Source organism: Crocuta crocuta, unplaced genomic scaffold (assembly GCF_008692635.1).
Source record: "Crocuta crocuta isolate KB4526 unplaced genomic scaffold, BGI_CrCroc_1.0 scaffold13, whole genome shotgun sequence".
Lineage (NCBI taxonomy): Eukaryota > Metazoa > Chordata > Mammalia > Carnivora > Hyaenidae > Crocuta > Crocuta crocuta.
In genome coordinates, this window is record NW_027530007.1 from 5,321,045 (window position 1) to 5,339,414 (window position 18,370).

Below are 18,370 nucleotides of genomic sequence, written 5' to 3' on the forward strand. Positions count from 1 at the left end.
TTGGGAGGCTTCCCCCCCCCCCCCACCCGCCCGCCTGCCTGGGTCCCTGTGCCATGGGAAGGGGGGTTTCACCCTATGCTGCTCCTTATCTCCAATCAGGTGGCCCCGAGATAAGGCAGTGGGTGGAGGCAGAAGAGGGGTGGTGGGCGGCTTTTTTTTTTNGATTTACATAAAACAACCGGGCTGCGGCCAGAACCTGAGCATATGTAGATGAAGCTCCTTGTCAGACACAGCGCAGGAGGGAGAAATGATTTCAACCTGTACTGCAGCGGTTACCATAGCAACCAATTATTCAGTGCTAAATTATAACTGTTTATAACACTCGTGAATGGGAAGGCTCATATTTCATTCTTTCTTTTTCCCTCTCAATCTTGAAGGACCCCAAATTGAGAATGACCAACTCTCTGAATCTTTCCTTTTGAGTGTAAATGCCTCCTTTATCGAGAGATGCGGGGTGTGTGTGTTGAGCGCTGGGAAGAAGGAAGGGAGAGGGAGATGGGCAGCCTGGATAAAAGGCATCCGCAGAGCTGGGGAAGAGGAAGGGCGGGTGGGGACTGCCCACTTGGGGTCCCCAGGGCCTGCATTGGTGGTCTGCTGTGCCCTCAGTGGGCCAGAGGGGTCAGGGCAGGAAGCCCTCCCGCTTACCCCCAGCTCCTCACACACACACAGCCTGGGCGTGGTGTTTAATGCAGCCAATGGATTCCGTGGGGGACTCCGAGTCCACTAAGACTCTTCTACCACCAAGTGTCTCCCCTGTAGTCATGTCTGGGGCTGCCACAGCCCAAAGGACAGCGTCAAGGTCAAATCCCCGACTGTGACGGTCATACTGATGTTCACAGCCCATAGTGCGACTTGGAGCTGAGGCTGGTTCGGGGCTTTATTAGGACATTATTGCTCCTGTGTCTCTTCCCCTGAACGTGGCTTGGCCCAAACCCCCTTCTGCAAGTTCCAAGATACTGAACCAGGTGGCCTGCCCCTGGTTCTTGGTCACTCCTTCCTTCTCCCCACTGGCTGGTGCTGCATTGCTCCAGGTCCTGCTCATGGCTCACTCCTTTTTGTGTTGTTTTCAGAACCACTTGCTACCCTTCCTCTTGCCCCTTTCTCTGCAAGGAAAGATTTGGGGGGAAGAGAGAGGAGGCTGGGTCTTAAAGGGCCCAAACAGCTGGATGCTGAGATAGGCTGTGGGTACAGGCTTATATATGCCTGAAGATTGGAAAGCCAATCTTCAAAGACCTGTCCTGCACCTCCACCCTCAGCCAGCACCCCCACCTCACCCTGAGCAGCAGGAGGGCCTGGATGACACCGGGGTGCAAGTGGGGGTGGCCCACAGACTTCATTTGGTTGGGGGATAAGCCACGGCCTGGGGAGGATGAAGGAACAGGTGGTGAGTCGGGGGAATTGGGGAATTCTTTCTTTCTGACAGGGCCTTCCCCACTACAGGTAGACCGTGGAGGGAGAAGTCTCCCCTTTCCCTGTAACGAGGGGCAGCTACCAGTGCCATCAACCCGGGGGCGGGGAGCGACTGGGGCACTGATGAGTGGCATATATGCCCTGCCAAAGCTCTAACTCATTCCTCAAGGAGGCTCTCGGCCCTCCTGCTGTGCCACTTAGCCCTGGAATGGACGCCGAGTCAGCCCTCTGGCAGTTGCTCCGCTTGGGGCCTTCTGCCAGGCCCAGCCTCCGTGGCACACACAGACAGTGGAATCTGCTGGAGGTGCCATCCCCCCCTCCTCCCTCCCTGCTTCTCTCTTGCCTGCTTCCTCTGGGCCCTGCATTTGGAGCTGTGCTGGCCGCTCCTGGCACGTGGCAATGCCGGTTTCCCATCAGATGCCTAGGTCAGCCCTCCCTTGGGGTGTTGCCACAACAGTCTTTTCCGTGGGCATTAGGTTGCCCGACTGCACATAACTGTCACCCAGATGCAGACACTGGCTTTGCAGTTGGCTTAGCCGGGTCCTGACGTGCGGAAGTGAGAAGGTGAGGCTGGCGAAGTCCTCAGGTCTGTCATCTGGCTTCCAAGCAGAGTTGGGGTCATGGGTGCTTGGATCTCTCCTGTTTCAGAATGGTTACAGCCCCCTCTCATGCCCTCTCCTATGTTCCTCTTGAATCCCCCTTTCACAGATGAGGAAGCTGAGGGCAGGCCCCAGTGACTTGCCTAGTTCTGGGCTAGCGAGGGACAGCGCTCCTAGGCATTCTGTGTCCTGCAACCTCCCTAGAGAGCCCCAGAACCCACGGTCAAGCCACTTGGGTCTCGGACTGAGTGTGTATCAGTCATGGGTCCACCCCGGGGCAGCCCGAGGACCAGCCCCATGCCCCGCCCTCCCCGGAGGCCCCACAGCCCCATGGCCTCTGTCCAAGGTGCTGAAATCCACGGCTGCCTCCTTCTTCCATCCTTACCTTTGCTGGGTGAGGTCTGGGGTAGAGCCTGTCTCCCAGTCTCTGGAAGGGTGGTCTTCTGCAACTGGCCGAACTCCACACCTGTGGGGAAACCAGACGTCCCTGTCTGACCTCTGCCTCCCCAAAGGACTGTGGCAGAGCTGGGAGCTCTGGTCCCAGGGCTCTGCATTGGCATCTGCCCTGGGAGCACCAGCGAGGCTGTCCTGCCTCAGGCCCGGCTTTGCCCCTGGGGCCCCGCATGGCCATGGCGAGTCAGTATTCTGGGAAACACCCAGTTCCGGAAAGGCACAGAGGCCCTGCTGTCTGCCACCGTCCAGCCAGCACACTGACTCAGCGGCTTAATGAGCATAAAAGGTTTGGGAGCAGGGATCCCAATGGGAGAGCGTTGGGAAGTGCAGGGAGCCTGTGGGAGAGTCCTTTCCCAGCTGTGTCTTGGGAAGAACCTCTCTCCTGGGAAAAGACTCTTAGCTTTTTACAGTGTACCTGGAAGAGGCAGAGGTCAGGTTGGCCCTCCCAAAGAGCCTCCAGACAGACCCCTGCCCTAGCTCCCCCCCATTCCCTTCTCCCACCTGGTCTTCTTCCTCCTTTCAGACCCCCTCCCCACCTCCTCTTAGGCCTCTCTCCCCCCAGTGCTGTTTCCTGAGCTTATTTTTCACCTCTCAGGCTCTCTCCTCATCTCCTCCGTGCCTCTCTTTGCTCACCTTGAAAACAGTAAACAGCCAGCTCGAAAATGACAAGCCTCGTGCTGGTAATTGGAACATCAATGCTCAGCCTCTCCCGCAGACCCAGGCCTGGAGGGGGCTGGGAAGGGCTTTGCCAGTCCACTTGCATCTGGAAAGGCAGAGAGTAAACAGTTTTCTCAGAGTAAACAGCCTTCTCGGAGGGGTAGTGCTTTTCTGGTGGGGACACTCTGGCTGTAAACGCCCTTATCTCCATATAAATGGGCCATTTTCTGCCTGTACAGACGGGGAAATGAAATCATGGAAGCCAAGCTTAAGAGCTGCCTAAATTACCTTGTCTCATATCGAGGCGAAGTGGCCAGGGTGGGGGTGGTGGAGAAGGTGGGCTTGGGCTGTAGCAGCTTTTGGAGAGCCCACAGGCAGATGAACCCAGGATGTGCGTGCTACGTTAATTACAGGTTTCACCTGACACACGCAGCTCCAGAAGATGCTTATAGGAGCACAGAGGTTCGGTGCTGACTCCCACCCCAGCTCTTCACCCCACCTGTTTGCTTGGTTTTTTTTTTTTTGGTGCGCTCTGGTTTTTGGCTCTGGACCTCACATCCTGTACAGATTCCTGGGTCCAAGCACTCTCATGTAATGCTCGTTAAGTCCCAAAGTCCACAGAGCCCTCACCCCAGGGCAGTCCAAGTAGGACTACACCGAACTCCCCTGGAGGGGAAGTGTGGCTTCATGATGCCTCATTTTACCTGCCCGCTCCACCATTTGCTGTGACCCCAGCACTGGGGACAAGGCCCTCCCTTGCCCCAGTGCTGCCCTGAGCCAGCCCCTCTGGCTGGGCTTTGGTGCTGAGCTGTGAGCAGCGGAACGCTGAACGATCCAGAAAGCGTGGCAGTACTGCTGCCCAGGACTCTGGATTTTCTTTGGACCCCTGTTGCCATCACATCCCCCTTTCTCTTCCAGGGAAGCAATGACGAGCTGACGGAAAATGAAGAGGACTTGGAAGAGAAGTCGGAGAGTGAGGGCAGTGACTACTCCCCTAATAAGAAGAAGAAAAAGAAACTCAAGGACAAGAAGGAGAAAAAAGCCAAGCGAAAGAGGAAAGATGATGACGAGGATGATAATGATGATGGGTGCCTGAAGGTAACCCCCCGGGGCCCAGCCGCAGGGACCTGGGCTCCGCCAGGACACTCGTGCGCCTGGATGGGCTGTGGCTTCAAGGCGGTTCTTCCGCCTTCTGGCCCCTGTTCGAAAAGGGCGAGAGCTTCCCTCCCTCCCCGGTGGCTGTGGGGGGCGGATGGGTCAGCAGGTGTGCGCATGCGCATGTGTGTGCACGTGGAGGTTGGACCCAACTGTGTGAGGAACACTGTGCCCCGAGTCCCAGAGACACATTTGAAATAACGATGGCTGACATTCAGGAGTTTGGGGGAAGCGGAGCAGCCTCTTGCTCGTGAATTTCTGCTTCTCTGCCCGCTGGAGTGCACAGCTCTTTGTGAGGGGAGCAGTGTTCTTGCTTGAGCTTCGAGCTTTGAGTGCAGAGCCTCTCCCTTGGAGCACTCTGGGAAAATAAATGGACAAATCGAGCCACTTACAGCAGAAGCTTTGGCACTCAGCGCGTGCCCTGAATTTCTGGCCGCGTGGGCATCTGAGACAGGGTCCCAGAGAGCACAAGTCAGGGCAACTACAGGGACGGGGCTTGCCGCTCTCCCTGGGGGACAGCAGCTTCTCTGCGTGTGCTGAATGATGTGAGCCAGGCCATGGTGCCTTGGGTCTCCGAGGCCACTGCAGGGCTCCTGGGAAGGGGACGCGCCCTGGGCCCCACCCTGAGTTAGTAGCAGATGTCAGCGAGCCATCCCAGACAGAGCACTCTGTTTCCTTTATTCTTCCGTTAAGGCACCCAGACTCAGTTTGGGCTAGCCATGGATTTAAAAAAAAAAAAAAAGATAAGTGTCCTGTAAATATCAGTATAGTGGCGGTTGCATGAGGCAGAAATGGTGGCTGTCAGCGGCTCAGGTGAGGAAGCACCCGCGGTGTCCTGACACCCAAGGGGTGTCATTAGTCGGCAGGTGTGTTGTGAATCATCTGTGACTGATAATAGCTGAGGGCTGACAGCTTGAAAGATGAACTTGTGGGCACGATCCAGGGTTGTCCAGTAGCAATGTCGCCTGCGCATGCCGTTCCGCTTCCTGCTGGGAAGTGCCTCCAGGAATGGCTGCCTGTCTTGGGGGCAGGTGAGCCGCGGGAGGGGGTCCCACACGGGCGATCAGGAGGCCAGGAAGCCGGTTCCCAAGCCTCCCTGTTGCACTGGGCAGGCAGGCCTGGTTCTCAGGTCTTGAGACCGAGGGAAGCTGAGTGCACGTCCCGGGTGACTTTCTGTTGCAGGAGCAGACAGCCCAGCCTGGAGGGGCTCGAGCATTGATGGGGTGTATTGGATCAGCACCCAGGAATTGAGAGGCCAGGGGGCTTCCGGGTTGTGGTGTTACCCAGGGCCCGTTCTTCACATCCTTCACCCTGCCTTTGTGGGGTCAGCTCCAGGCTCAGGCCAGGCACCCCTGGGACCGAGAATGAGAGTCTGTGCAGCTCAGGGCTTCCTGGCCACCACGGCCCCCTCCAGTAGCAGGGAAGCAGGCCTGAGTCCTAGATCATTGTTCACAGAGGAGACTCGGTGGCTCCCTGGACTGGACTCCCACCTGGGCCGGTGACTGTGGCCTGGGTGTGGTGTGTGCCTGTTGGCTGAGTGGGTCAGTGGGTGGGGCTGGGGCAAGGTGCCTTGGACCAGTGTGAAATGGGTCAAGGGCCCTGTTTCAGGCAGTTGTGCTAACTTGTTCCCTCCTGGGAGCATTTTACAGATGTGGAGACAGGCACAGAGGGGCAGTTAGCTTGTCCGCCTCTCACCTCCAGGATCAGAGTGCTGTCTGCCTGGCTCTGGGGCCCAAGCTCACAGCCAGCACCTCCGCCCCCCACCCAATCCCAGCAGGTCTGGGTTAGGCCAGAGATCTGACACCCGGGCTGGCTGTCTCGAGGCCTCACTGAGTGCCCTCAGGGAGTCACACACCTTGGGCCTCGGTGCCCCATCTGGACAGTGAAGCGGTAGCCGAGGGACCCTCTCACACGTCTGCCTTCAGCTGGGCCATTGTCCCATGCCCCTACCCCGGCCGGGGCACACCTTCCTGGCCCGGGAAGCAAGAGAGCAACAGTCTGTCATTTCACGGAGCCCACGTGTGACTCTACCAGGGGACATCCTGAGGCGGACTCATTTCTTCCTGACATGCCTCAGGCAGCCCTCCAGCCCTGCCCCCTTTTCAAGGACACTTGCCCTCTTAAAACCCATCTTCAGGCTGCTGTTCTGTCCCGGTGCCCAAATTCCCAGAACATATTCCCCCCAGAGAGCAAGTTCTGTTACTGTTCTGCGGTGGGTGTGCATAGAGCCTCGCCCCCAAAGCCCCACTCACCCCCCAGGCTTGGCCCCAGACCCCCTCATGAGCTGGGGCCGGAGCCCTTCCCATCGATCAAGGGGCAGGCGGGCTGGGGGGTGGGGGTGGGTAGGAACCGCAGACACAGCCTTCCCCCTCCCCCAGCCCCCATCCCAAGACCTCCTGGGTGGGGGCGTCAGGGGTTGGGGAACGGGTTAGAAGGACCCCGCTCTGACCCTACCTCTGGCCTGGGTGTCCCTAGGAGCCCAAGTCCTCAGGGCAGCTCATGGCCGAGTGGGGCCTGGACGATGTGGAGTACCTGTTCTCGGAGGCCGACTACCATACGCTGACCAATTACAAGGCCTTCAGCCAGTTCCTCAGGTGGGCCGCGCCACCAGCTGCCATGGCCGGGATCCATGGGAATGACAAGTCACAGGCTCCTGGGGTGCGGGGTGGGAGGGGGCTGTCAGGCCGACACCAGCCCCGGGGCAGAGCCATTTTACCCGGTGGTCCCGCCTTCCCTGGCTTGCCCTGAGCCCCAGGATGGCGGTTCTGGCCAATCTCGAGGGCCAGAAGCCCTCATGGCCTCCCTCGGCTCCGGAAGAACTGGGGCTGGGCACCCAGTGGCTCACTGCGGGCTCTCCCACTCTGGGCCCTCGGGTCGTACCGGGTCTGGAAAGCTAATTAGAAGAGGGCCAGCCACAAAGACAGGGTGTCGGGAGTGTTTGGGGCTGCGCTGCTCTTGCAAGCTTTGTCCTCTCTCCTGCTCCCTGGCTTGCTCGCTGCCCAGTTTTCTTGGCCCGGAACACAGGCTTCTCATCCCAGGTTCGGGAGAAGAAGGGTTGCCTGTGTCTCATGGCCGGGAGGGATCTCATCGCCTCCATGGTGGCGCACTTACCCACTTGCCTTTCACCCCACACAGACCCCTCATTGCCAAGAAGAACCCGAAGATCCCCATGTCCAAAATGATGACCGTCCTGGGTGCCAAGTGGCGGGAATTCAGCGCCAACAACCCTTTCAAGGGCAGCTCGGCAGCGGCAGGGGCGGCAGCTGTGGCTGCAGCCGTGGAGACAGTCACCATCGCCCCTCCGCTGGCCGTCAGCCCCCAGCAGGCGCCCCAGCCTGTACCCATCCGCAAGGCCAAGACCAAGGAGGGCAAGGGTAAGGGCAAGGGGAAGGCTGTGGGTGGATGGGCGCCAGGCCCTGCCGGCCGAGTCCCACCCCAGACCCTCTAGCCTCAGCAGCTGGGACAGGTGGGGCCGCCTTCATCAAGGACCAAGTGCCGTGCTTGACCTTGGACCCGCTTGCCCTTTCTCGGCTGTGCTACAGCATCATGGCTTCTGTTCTGCCTCCCGCTTGGGGCTGGGATGAAGCAGAGGGGATAGTGTGCTCGGAGCTTTGGGACTTTTGCACTGGCCCCCTCCGACACGATAGGGAGGTAGGGAGAAGGGAGGCCCATGCTGCTGGGAGTGGGGGGGGGCTCTTGAGTTCTTGTTTTCAGGTAAAAAGGGTCCCAAGGTTAGCCCTTCTTGTCTGAGCACCGAGCCCTCGGGGTAATGCATGTGCATGGGTGTGGTTGGGTCAGGGCTGGCTGCTCTGGGAGGCCTGGAAGGAGGTCCAGATACAAAATCGGACTCAGTGCTGGCTGTCTGGGTGTCTGTCTGGGGGGCATAGGGACCGCAGACCCTCTCTGTGACTTCCAAGTCCCGGGGGAGGGGCCTCCTCTGGGTGGAGGATTTCTGGCCCCATTGGGGGCAGAGACACACGTCTCCCCAGGACTCTCAAAGGTGGGGTCACTAGCAGCTCAGCCTTTCTGGGTACTCAGGACCTTGATGGGCAGCAAAGGGGGCTCTGGGGCCCACTGTTTCAGCCCTAAGGAGCTTTGGTTTCTGGGGTGATGTACCCCTTTTCCAGGTCTCTGCAGGGGCCGGGTGGGCAGAGTGACATGGGGTTCAGGGCCCACTCCTGCTCTGCTCCCTTGCTGTCCTCCATCCTGGGCCTCCCCAGCCTGCCTTACCTTCTCATTTCCTCTTGGGCTCCAGCCACCGAACTATTCCCTGAGCTGCCCATTCAGAGCCTGAAAAATTGAAATAGATTTTCCGTGGCGCCACGGAGGTTACAGCTGGGCTCCTCGCCCCGTCGCAGCTGTGTGAGGCAGTTGGAGGAGGGCCCAGGGCAAGGCTACTTGCTGCCAGGGCCCTATCTCCCTTGCTCAGCCGGTGGGAGAGGCTGCTGGGGGGTCATGACTCCCCGGGTGGCTAATTGTCCTGTGGCCAGTTCCATAAGATAGCGTCAACCCTGCTGGCTGCTGAGGAGCTAGTGTTTCCTGGGGGTGATTGGCAGAGGTGGGGACAGTCTTGAGTGGTGCCAGTGTTGCCTGGGCTTGGGGATAATCTGGAGGCTGGCAGCTGGGGAAAGGGCTCCCGGCCCCAGCATGTCCCTCTAGGGCCCAGGTATGGACCACAGATTGGTGGCCCTGTTGGCTGTGGGGGCCCATGCTTCTCTGGGGACAGCTCCTTCCTGGGGACAGGGGACAGGACAGAGCTGTTCCCATGATGGCTGGCATTTCCGCCACTCATGGAACAGGGGCCGTGGTGGCCAGAGCGGAGACCAGGCCGGGGGTCTTCTCTGGTTACCCCTTCCTTGCAGTGTCACTTTACACAAGGACTTCCCCGCTCTGAGCCCCCTGCCTTCTCATCTGGAAAGGGGTGGTGGCCGAACCTTCCTTCCCTTATGGAGCCCCTGGGAGGGCTCTGGGTGAGCAAGCCGTGGTGGCTGTGGGTTACTGGGCTATCTGCTGTCACTTTTCAGGGCCAGGAGTGAGGAAGAAGATCAAAGCCTCCAAGGATGCAAAGAAAAAGGGCAAAGGGAGAAAGGTGGCCGGGCTCAAGTTCCGCTTTGGAGGGATGAGCAACAAGAGGAAGAAAGGCTCCTCGGTGAGCGTGTGCGTGAGACCAGGTGGACCGGAACGCGTGTGAGTGTGAACGGGAGTGTGGCTTTGTGAGCACGAGTGTGCGAGTGTGCAAACGTGTGTGAGAAGGTGGACCGGGACGGGTGGGTGTGAGAGGCAGTGAGATCGCATGTATGTTGTGGTGTGCGTGGGTGTGGGAGCAGCCTTCGGATGCATTCTGCATGAGTGTGAATGTGCTGTGTGCTTGTGCGCCTCGACGGCAGGGGGACTGGAAGTCAAGGCTGTCAGTCCACTCTCCTGAGTCAGGACTCTGGGCGGGGAGCTCCCCTGTCCACCCCACTGAGCTGGGGCTCACTTCCGGCTCTGCTCCATCTGGGTAGCAGGTGGGAAAATCAGCTGGCCCCTAAGAGTCCTGATGGGGCCTGCACACCCAGGTCTGCTGGGAGGCGGGACCCCAGGAAGGTGGCATGTACGCAGGGTCAGGCTGGGCTGGAGCCCCGACCCTTCCTTGCCCTTCTAAGGCCAGCTCTGGCACCAGGTTCAGACTGACCATAAGTCCCCATCTGAGCCTTTGGCCCTCCCATCTCTGGGAGAGGGTCATTCACAGCCTCCCCTACCCCCACAGTGCACCTGTTCCCCTCACCTTGCCCCACCTCTGTAGAGGGGCAGAGTTGGAAGCCATTTCTCTGTCCCTTGGTAGAGGCAAGTGACACGTCTTGAGTTTAGCTGCTCCAGAGGGGGAGCACAGGGCAGCAGGTGTGGCCCAGCCTGGAGCTGGTGGTCCAGTTCAGCTCAGCAAATATTTGTGGAGCACATATTAATGTGCTCAGCTACGGTGGGCCCTGCCCTGGAGGTGTTCACAGTCTGGAGGGTGTTTGGGGGATACACTGGGAGAGAGCCAATGACGGGCAGATGGGACAGGCCAGACCTGGCACACAGGCTGTGCCACAGGTCCAGTTAAGGAGAGATCTGGGAAGGGTCCTTGGAGGAGGTGCCCTTAGGGCTTTCCCTTGAGGGATGTGTAGGAGTTTGGCAGGGTGGAGAGCAGGGCTGGGGAGGGTGGTTGGACATAGGGCTGGATGGGTGGGTGGGGCCTTTGGGGTTTCTAGCTGGAGGGAGAAGAGATGAACCGCAGAGCACGCTGTACCTCTGGAGCCTGCGCCTGCACCCTGCCCTGCGCCACCTCATCCTTTGCCCAGGCCAGTGAGACCCTCGGGACGAGCCCCCAGCGCAGGCTGCGGGCTCACAGGGCCCTCCCCCACCCCCGCAGAGCGAGGAAGATGAGCGGGAGGAGTCGGACTTCGACAGCGCCAGCATCCACAGCTCCTCCGTGCGCTCCGAGGGCTCGGCAGCCCTGGGGAAGAAGAGCAAGAGACGGCGCAAGAAGAAGAGGAGTAGGGTTCCCCGGGGTTCCGTGGCTGTCCTGGTGGAGGGGGGTGCAGAGCCGCCCCTTGGTTAGCGGGGGAGGGCATCCTCCTGTCGGGGCCTTTCCCGGCCTCGGCCAGGCAGCTGGCCTGTGCTTCCCCACCCACTTGGTCTCTATGGTCAGGAAAGGGGTCCTGTCCCAGTGAGGCTAAATTCGGGGCTTGCGAGCCACTCTGCACTAGCAGAGGGGACACCGGAGCAGGAAGTGCTGCTTAACCTCCTGCGCCGTCCACCCCTTCAGTCACCCACCCACGCACCCATCTCCCACCCGCCCCTGCACCCCTTTCCTCGACACTTGTTCACCCTGTGTGTTCGTCCACCACCACCTATTAAGCACCTACTGTGCGCCGGCCCAGCGTGGGGCGGAGACTGGCTGGGCACCGGGTGGGCGCTGGCCCCCCNGGGGCCCAGGCCACGCCCACCCACAAAGCCCCGCCTGCGACGCTCCGGGCCAGGCCCCGCCGGGGGATCCCGGTCCATCAAAGGCTCCGCCTCTGTTGGGCCAGACCACGCCCCCCACTGTAGCGCCCTCCGCGGAGGGCCCTCCTCTTGGCTGGCTCAGGCCCCGCCCACCTAGGCGGGCCCCGCGACGCCACAGGCCTACTAGCCAAGGCCCCGCCCCTTCCAGGGACCGCCCAGTCCCCGCCCACCACGGGTGCCCGAATCCCGCCCACCGCCTTCTTCCACCCGAAACCCGAGCCCTTCTGAAGAAACAGGTGGCGATGAGGACCCTCCTCCCATCACCCACAAAGCCTCTCTGTTCGTTGTGCACCCCTTTACCGCGTACTGAGTTTCCCAGTGCAGGCCTTCTGTTACTCCCATTTTTAGATGACAAAACTGAGGCTCAGGGAGATAAAGTAGCTTGTCTAAGGCAGCACAGCAGCAGAACGGAGCACTCAGACGCTGCCAGGACCTGGCTCCTGTCCCAGGGCTGGGGGTGGTGAGAGGGCAGAAGGCAGGGAGACGAGAGCGCTTCCCACCCTGCCCCCTAGTTGCTGTATGCCTTTGAAGGCCCCCCTGCTCCGAGTTGTCCCCCAGGCCCGCCCGCATGGCTGGATTCTCCACCCTCTGGGTCTTGGGCTGTGCTGTGGCCAGCCCGTTACCCTGTGTGCACCTGGGCTTCTGGTGTGTGCGCGCGTGCGTGGGCATGGGCGTGCGTGGGCACAGACTCACGTCGCCCATCTTCTGTGTGCGCAGCCTGTGCCCTGAGGACAGGGCAGCATTGTGGGGTTACAGTGGTGCTGAGCTGGGGGGCAGCGCAGCTTGTTGGAGAGAGCATAGTGACAGCCTGATGTCCCCGGAGCCTCAGGGTGGGGTCCTGTGGCTAAGTCCTGAACTTGGGGACCCTCCTCTGTCCACAGTGCCCCCCACTGAAGGGCAAAGTCCAGCGGATCCTACACTGGAGGTGGACGGAGCCCCCCGCCCCCTTCATGGTGGGGCTGCCGGGGCCCGACGTGGAGCCCGGCATCCCCCCCCCCAAGCCCCTGGAGGGCATCCCGGAGAGGGAGTTCTTTGTCAAGTGGGCTGGACTCTCCTACTGGCACTGCTCCTGGGTGAAAGAGCTACAGGTGAGGCCCCCGGGCAGGTGGGGCTGTGCTCGGGCGCCACTCCTGAAGGCGCTGGCCGGCACCCCGAGCGAGGGGCGCTGCTGGGAGTCAGGGAGGGGGAGGCTGAACATGGGGGTGTCCTGCTTGGGACACAGGCTGGGGGAGCTGTGCTGGGGACCTGGGGGCCGTGGCCCATCTCCCTCCCATAACCTCTGCCCCTGTGCGAGCAGCTGGAGCTCTACCACACGGTGATGTATCGCAACTACCAAAGAAAGAACGACATGGACGAGCCGCCGCCCTTTGACTACGGCTCTGGCGACGAGGACGGCAAAAGCGAGAAAAGGAAGAATAAGGACCCTCTCTATGCCAAGATGGAGGAGCGCTTCTACCGCTACGGCATCAAGCCTGAATGGATGATGATTCATCGCATCCTGAACCACAGGTGTGTGCCCGGGGGGGTGGGGCCCTGGATCTCACTGGAGGGGTGCGGTGGGGGCAGGAAGAAGGCGGGCACAGGGTGGAGATCAAAGCCTTGCCCTTGCCTCCCTGTGTCCACCTGATGGGCTCTGCCTTGGAGGGGCTTAGGGCCCAGGCGCCCTGAGAGGCGGGAGTTGGGTAGTGCAGAGGTTAAGAGCTGGATCCGGACCCAGATTCTAATCTTGGGCTCCCACTTTCTGGGCTGTGGGCCCTCGTGTTTCTCATGTGAAGCAGGATCACGTGTGTACCCTGCAGGGCCGTCGTGAGGGGCAAAGGAGCATGCAGGGGGCTGGCTAGTGCAGCCTTCAGTAGGAGGTGGGTGGCAGTGCCCGGAGAAGCCGCCCGCCTCTTCCCGTCCCCAGCCCTCACTGAGAACAACTCTTGAAAAGAGGGTTAGTTCTGGGACCCCTGGGTGGCTCCGTTGGTTAAGCATCTGGCCTCAGCTCAGGTCATGATCTCACGGTTTGTGGGTTCGAGCCCGGCGTCCGGCTCTGTGCTGACAGCTCGGAGCCTGGAGCCTGCTTCGGATTCTGTGTCTCCCTCTCTCTGCCCCTGCCCTGCTCATGCTCTGTCTCTAACTAAATAAACATTAAATAAAAAAAAAAAGGGTTACTTCCTAGGCAAACCTGAGCTCCCCACTCAGCTGACCCACAAGTTTTTACATTTATTAGATTGCATTTTATTTACTTTTTAAAGTTTATTTGTTTATTTTGAGGGGGAGAGGGGCAGCAAGAGAGGGAGAAAGAGAATCCCAGGCAGACGTGAGGCTCGATCCCATGACCTCGAGATCATGACCTGAGCCGAAATCAAGTTGGTCACTCAACCAACTGAGCCACCCAGGCGCCCTTTAAATTGCATTTTAAAAGCATAAGTGTCAATCTTCCTCCCTGCCTCCCAGCCCGGCAGGGCGATGACTTTTCCCCACATTTATTACCCCAAATCTGAGTAACAACTAATTATCTATTTAAAAAAAATATCAGTTTCCATAGTGACCGGGGATTGGTCTTTCTCTTGAAGGTCCCCAGGCTAGTTGTACTCACAGCCATTTTGGGGGGCCGTGACCCCCCGAGCCCGCTGCACTCCCCAGGCTTGGCTGCCCGCGCAGCCCAGTAGGGTGGGAGGCCTTCTAGGCCCTTCCTGGCAGCCGGAATCAACTTGAAGTGTAAAGTGCTTCCCTTTGCTGCCAGCTTGGTCACCAGGTCCCTGTGTCCCCAGGGGTCTTCAGAAGAGGTCACCCCACTTGCACCCTTGGGAATCTGCCGTTATTTACTTGGCAGAGATGGGACCAGGATGGGCATGGCTCTGGTCCTTTGAAAAATTTTTTTAAGTTAGAAAATAAAGGCCTGTGGTCAGGGGAGAGGACTGCCCAACTCAGAAATGCTGAATTCCGGTGTCCACACCCCCGGCCCGGCTGGGATTCATCACTGTGACGGGAGGACGGACATGTCACTGGCCCTTTGCTCCTCTGTGAGCGTGGCCTCTCACCCGTCCCTCTCCGTCCCTGCCACTCACCCCGTGCCCTCCTCCCTCACGCTAGCTGTGTGGCCGCAGGCAAGCCGCTTCGCCTCTCTGGTGCTCTGCCCTCCCGGCTGGGCCCAGGATCCCAGGGGACTGTGGGACTGGGGGGGTCTGCATCCTGAGGGAGCCCTCCNCAAGAGAGGGAGAAAGAGAATCCCAGGCAGACGTGAGGCTCGATCCCATGACCTCGAGATCATGACCTGAGCCGAAATCAAGTTGGTCACTCAACCAACTGAGCCACCCAGGCGCCCTTTAAATTGCATTTTAAAAGCATAAGTGTCAATCTTCCTCCCTGCCTCCCAGCCCGGCAGGGCGATGACTTTTCCCCACATTTATTACCCCAAATCTGAGTAACAACTAATTATCTATTTAAAAAAAATATCAGTTTCCATAGTGACCGGGGATTGGTCTTTCTCTTGAAGGTCCCCAGGCTAGTTGTACTCACAGCCATTTTGGGGGGCCGTGACCCCCCGAGCCCGCTGCACTCCCCAGGCTTGGCTGCCCGCGCAGCCCAGTAGGGTGGGAGGCCTTCTAGGCGTTTCCTGGCAGCCGGAATCAACTTGAAGTGTAAAGTGCTTCCCTTTGCTGCCAGCTTGGTCACCAGGTCCCTGTGTCCCCAGGGGTCTTCAGAAGAGGTCACCCCACTTGCACCCTTGGGAATCTGCCGTTATTTACTTGGCAGAGATGGGACCAGGATGGGCATGGCTCTGGTCCTTTGAAAAATTTTTTTAAGTTAGAAAATAAAGGCCTGTGGTCAGGGGAGAGGACTGCCCAACTCAGAAATGCTGAATTCCGGTGTCCACACCCCCGGCCCGGCTGGGATTCATCACTGTGACGGGAGGACGGACATGTCACTGGCCCTTTGCTCCTCTGTGAGCGTGGCCTCTCACCCGTCCCTCTCCGTCCCTGCCACTCACCCCGTGCCCTCCTCCCTCACGCTAGCTGTGTGGCCGCAGGCAAGCCGCTTCGCCTCTCTGGTGCTCTGCCCTCCCGGCTGGGCCCAGGATCCCAGGGGACTGTGGGACTGGGGGGGTCTGCATCCTGAGGGAGCCCTCCCGGACCCTCCCCGAGGCCGGTGGCGCGCCCCTCCCCCACCACCCCTGTGCTGTGTTGCAGCTTCGACAAGAAGGGGGATGTGCACTACCTGATCAAGTGGAAAGACCTGCCGTACGACCAGTGCACCTGGGAGATTGACGACATCGACATTCCCTACTACGACAACCTGAAGCAGGCCTACTGGGGCCACAGGTGGGGAGGCCGCGGGCGGTCCCTGGGCTGCCGCCTCCCACTGGCCAGAGCTTGGCTCATCTGCAACTCCCTCCCCCCCCACCGCCCTTCCGCAGGGAGCTGATGCTGGGTGAGGATGCCAGGCTGCCCAAGAGGCTGGTCAAGAAGGGCAAGAAGCTGAAGGACGATAAACAGGAGAAGCCGCCAGACACCCCCATCGTGGATGTGAGTGGGGAGGTGGGTGATGGGTGGGGTTGCCAGGGCCTGCCACCTTGGGCTTGACCACGGAGTGTGGCCTGTCCTGCAGAGGTGGGACAAGGTGACCAAGACCCAGGACCACCCCATCCCCCAGCTGGGGAGACCTCAACCCTGGGGCCCAGGTCCCCCAGCCTGTGCGCAGGGGCAGCTCCCAGAGACAGAGAGGCCTTGGCAGTCCTCTGAGATTTGACCCATGGGTTATCTGTGCGCCAGCTGGGGAGCAAATAGTCTCTGCTCAGCACACAAATTTACATTACTTCAGATGAGCTAATTCCAAGCACTTAAGTCAATTTTAAGCTGATATGGTAATTACACACCATTCTTACCTGTTCAGGGAGAGGAGACCCCCAGATTGCCCCACCCCCAGCTTTGAGCTCATCAGGGAGTGGAAGGGTTGGCCTTTATTCCTTTAGCAAACTTCCCTGGGGTATCTGCTAGCTGCTGGCCTTGTGGGAACAAGGACTCTGGCCCCATTTCAAGAAGGGCCCATTTCTCAGGGGCCCGTGGCGGGAACACACAGGCCATAGGGGTTCAGCCTGGGTCCGTGGGATGCCAGGGAAAGGCAAATGGGCCTGGTACATCTGGAGGGCTTCATGAGGGAGGCGGCCCTGAGCTGTAGGATAAAAGAGAGAGAGTGATGTTGAGGATCAAGTGGAGGGAGCACCTCAGGCACGCACCAAACAGGTTGACCAAGTGCCCACCATGGCCCAGGTACTATGTGGGGCTCAGAGGAAGCAGTGATGGACAGGATGAGTGTGGCAATCACAACCCAGTCAAAGTCAGAGAATCCAGCCATCAGGAAATTGCCCTGATAGCGGAAGTTCAGGGCTACTGTAGAAGGACAGGGGAGCATCTGAACCAGAGTGGGAGTCTGGGAGGGCTTCCTGAAGGAAGAGGCACTCCAGCCAAGACCTGAAGGATGAATAAGTTAGCAGGGAGGAGAGAAGTGGAGAGTATTCCAGGTGGAAGGAATAGTAGTGTGCAAGGCCCTGGGGTGGGCTCGGGTGCCCAGAAATGGGTGTATCTGAACTTCTGCCTCCCCTGCAGCCCACGGTCAAGTTTGACAAGCAGCCTTGGTACATTGACTCCACGGGCGGCACACTGCACCCGTACCAGCTGGAGGGCCTCAACTGGCTGCGCTTCTCCTGGGCCCAGGGCACAGACACCATCCTGGCCGACGAGATGGGCCTGGGCAAGACCGTGCAGACCATCGTCTTCCTCTACTCCCTGTACAAGGAGGTGTGCGGGCCGGGGCCGGGGCTGGGGCCCGGAAGCGGTGGCCCACGCTGGCCGGGGTAGGGCAGGCGGCCTCACTGTTTCCATCTCCCTCCGTCCCCAGGGGCACTCGAAGGGGCCCTACCTGGTCAGTGCACCCCTGTCCACCATCATCAACTGGGAGCGTGAGTTCGAGATGTGGGCGCCCGACTTCTACGTGGTCACCTACACGGGGGACAAGGAGAGCCGCTCCGTGATCCGGGAGAATGAATTCTCTTTCGAGGACAACGCCATTCGGAGTGGAAAGAAGGTGTTCCGCATGAAGGTGAGCGCCCCCCATCTGCAGGGAGGCCCCGGGTCTGCCGCCGGGGCCACAAAGGCCCTGCTCTCTGGCGGGGGTCCCTCAGCGCAGGCTCCTGCAGAGGCCTGTGGCTGGCAAAGGGCTTCTCTCCAGGCACGGTTACCAATGTCCTGGGGCTGCTGTCACAAAGTACCAGAACCCAGGGGACTGAAAACAACATTTTCTCCTGGTTCTGGAGGCTTGAAATCTGAGATTGACCCCACAGAGCCGTGGAGGGGTGACTGAGGGAGCCGGGCAGGGTCTCTCACACTTGATTGCTGACCCAGGGGTCTTGCTGAAGGGCAGGTTCTGATCCAGCAGCTCTGGGGTGGGGCCCGAGACTCTGCATGTGTGACGAAGTCCCAGGTCCCCGGACTGCACTTTGAAGAGCACTCGGAACTGCACGGCGCGTGCTAGGCCCTCAACCAATCTCGGCACTTAGGCTGGGGGCTGGGGCTCACCTCCCAGGACCCCCGGAGGCTCTTCCCCCAGCTTGCTGCAGCATCCTGGAGCTGCTGCGGCCCCAGGGGATGCCCAGGAACCATTTGCTGAATGAGGCGGTGACTCAGATGATGGGCCTGTGGGCCAATTAGTCACAGAAACCTTCTCCTGGGCTCAGCCTGGGGCCCTGTGCCATGCTGGGTACTCTGCAGACTCATGTCTCTTATTTTTTAAAATTGTTCGGGGCAGGGGGCACCTGGCTGGCTCAGTTGGTTAAGCGTCCGACTCTTGATCTCAGCTCGGGTCTTGATCTCAGGGTTGTGAGTTTAAGCCCCACAGTGGCACGCCCAGCGTGGAGTCTCCTTAACACAAATTGTGGTAAAATACACAAACATAAAATTTACCGTTGGGACCATTTTGAAGCGGGTAGTTCAGGGGCACAGAGTACATTCGCACCGTTGGGCAACTATCCCCGTTATTTGTCTCCAGAACGTTCTCATCTTGCAGAACCAACACTCGGTCAC

At 59.7% G+C, this 18,370-nt stretch overlaps 1 protein-coding gene across 1 annotated transcript in view; it reads left to right on the forward strand.

The window, feature by feature from the left end:
• Positions 1–18,370, forward strand: part of CHD5 (chromodomain helicase DNA binding protein 5) — a 57,132-nt gene that overhangs the window by 10,530 nt on the left and 28,232 nt on the right. The window contains exons 4-16 of the mRNA XM_077763988.1: positions 4,038–4,217; positions 6,750–6,868; positions 7,410–7,648; positions 9,299–9,423; positions 10,669–10,792; positions 11,652–11,763; positions 11,862–11,976; positions 12,185–12,391; positions 12,601–12,812; positions 15,482–15,613; positions 15,709–15,817; positions 16,898–17,089; positions 17,190–17,390. Coding sequence (XP_077620114.1) covers positions 4,038–4,217; positions 6,750–6,868; positions 7,410–7,648; positions 9,299–9,423; positions 10,669–10,792; positions 11,652–11,763; positions 11,862–11,976; positions 12,185–12,391; positions 12,601–12,812; positions 15,482–15,613; positions 15,709–15,817; positions 16,898–17,089; positions 17,190–17,390 — 2,067 coding nt within the window. The remainder of the gene's footprint in view (positions 1–4,037; positions 4,218–6,749; positions 6,869–7,409; positions 7,649–9,298; positions 9,424–10,668; positions 10,793–11,651; positions 11,764–11,861; positions 11,977–12,184; positions 12,392–12,600; positions 12,813–15,481; positions 15,614–15,708; positions 15,818–16,897; positions 17,090–17,189; positions 17,391–18,370) is intronic.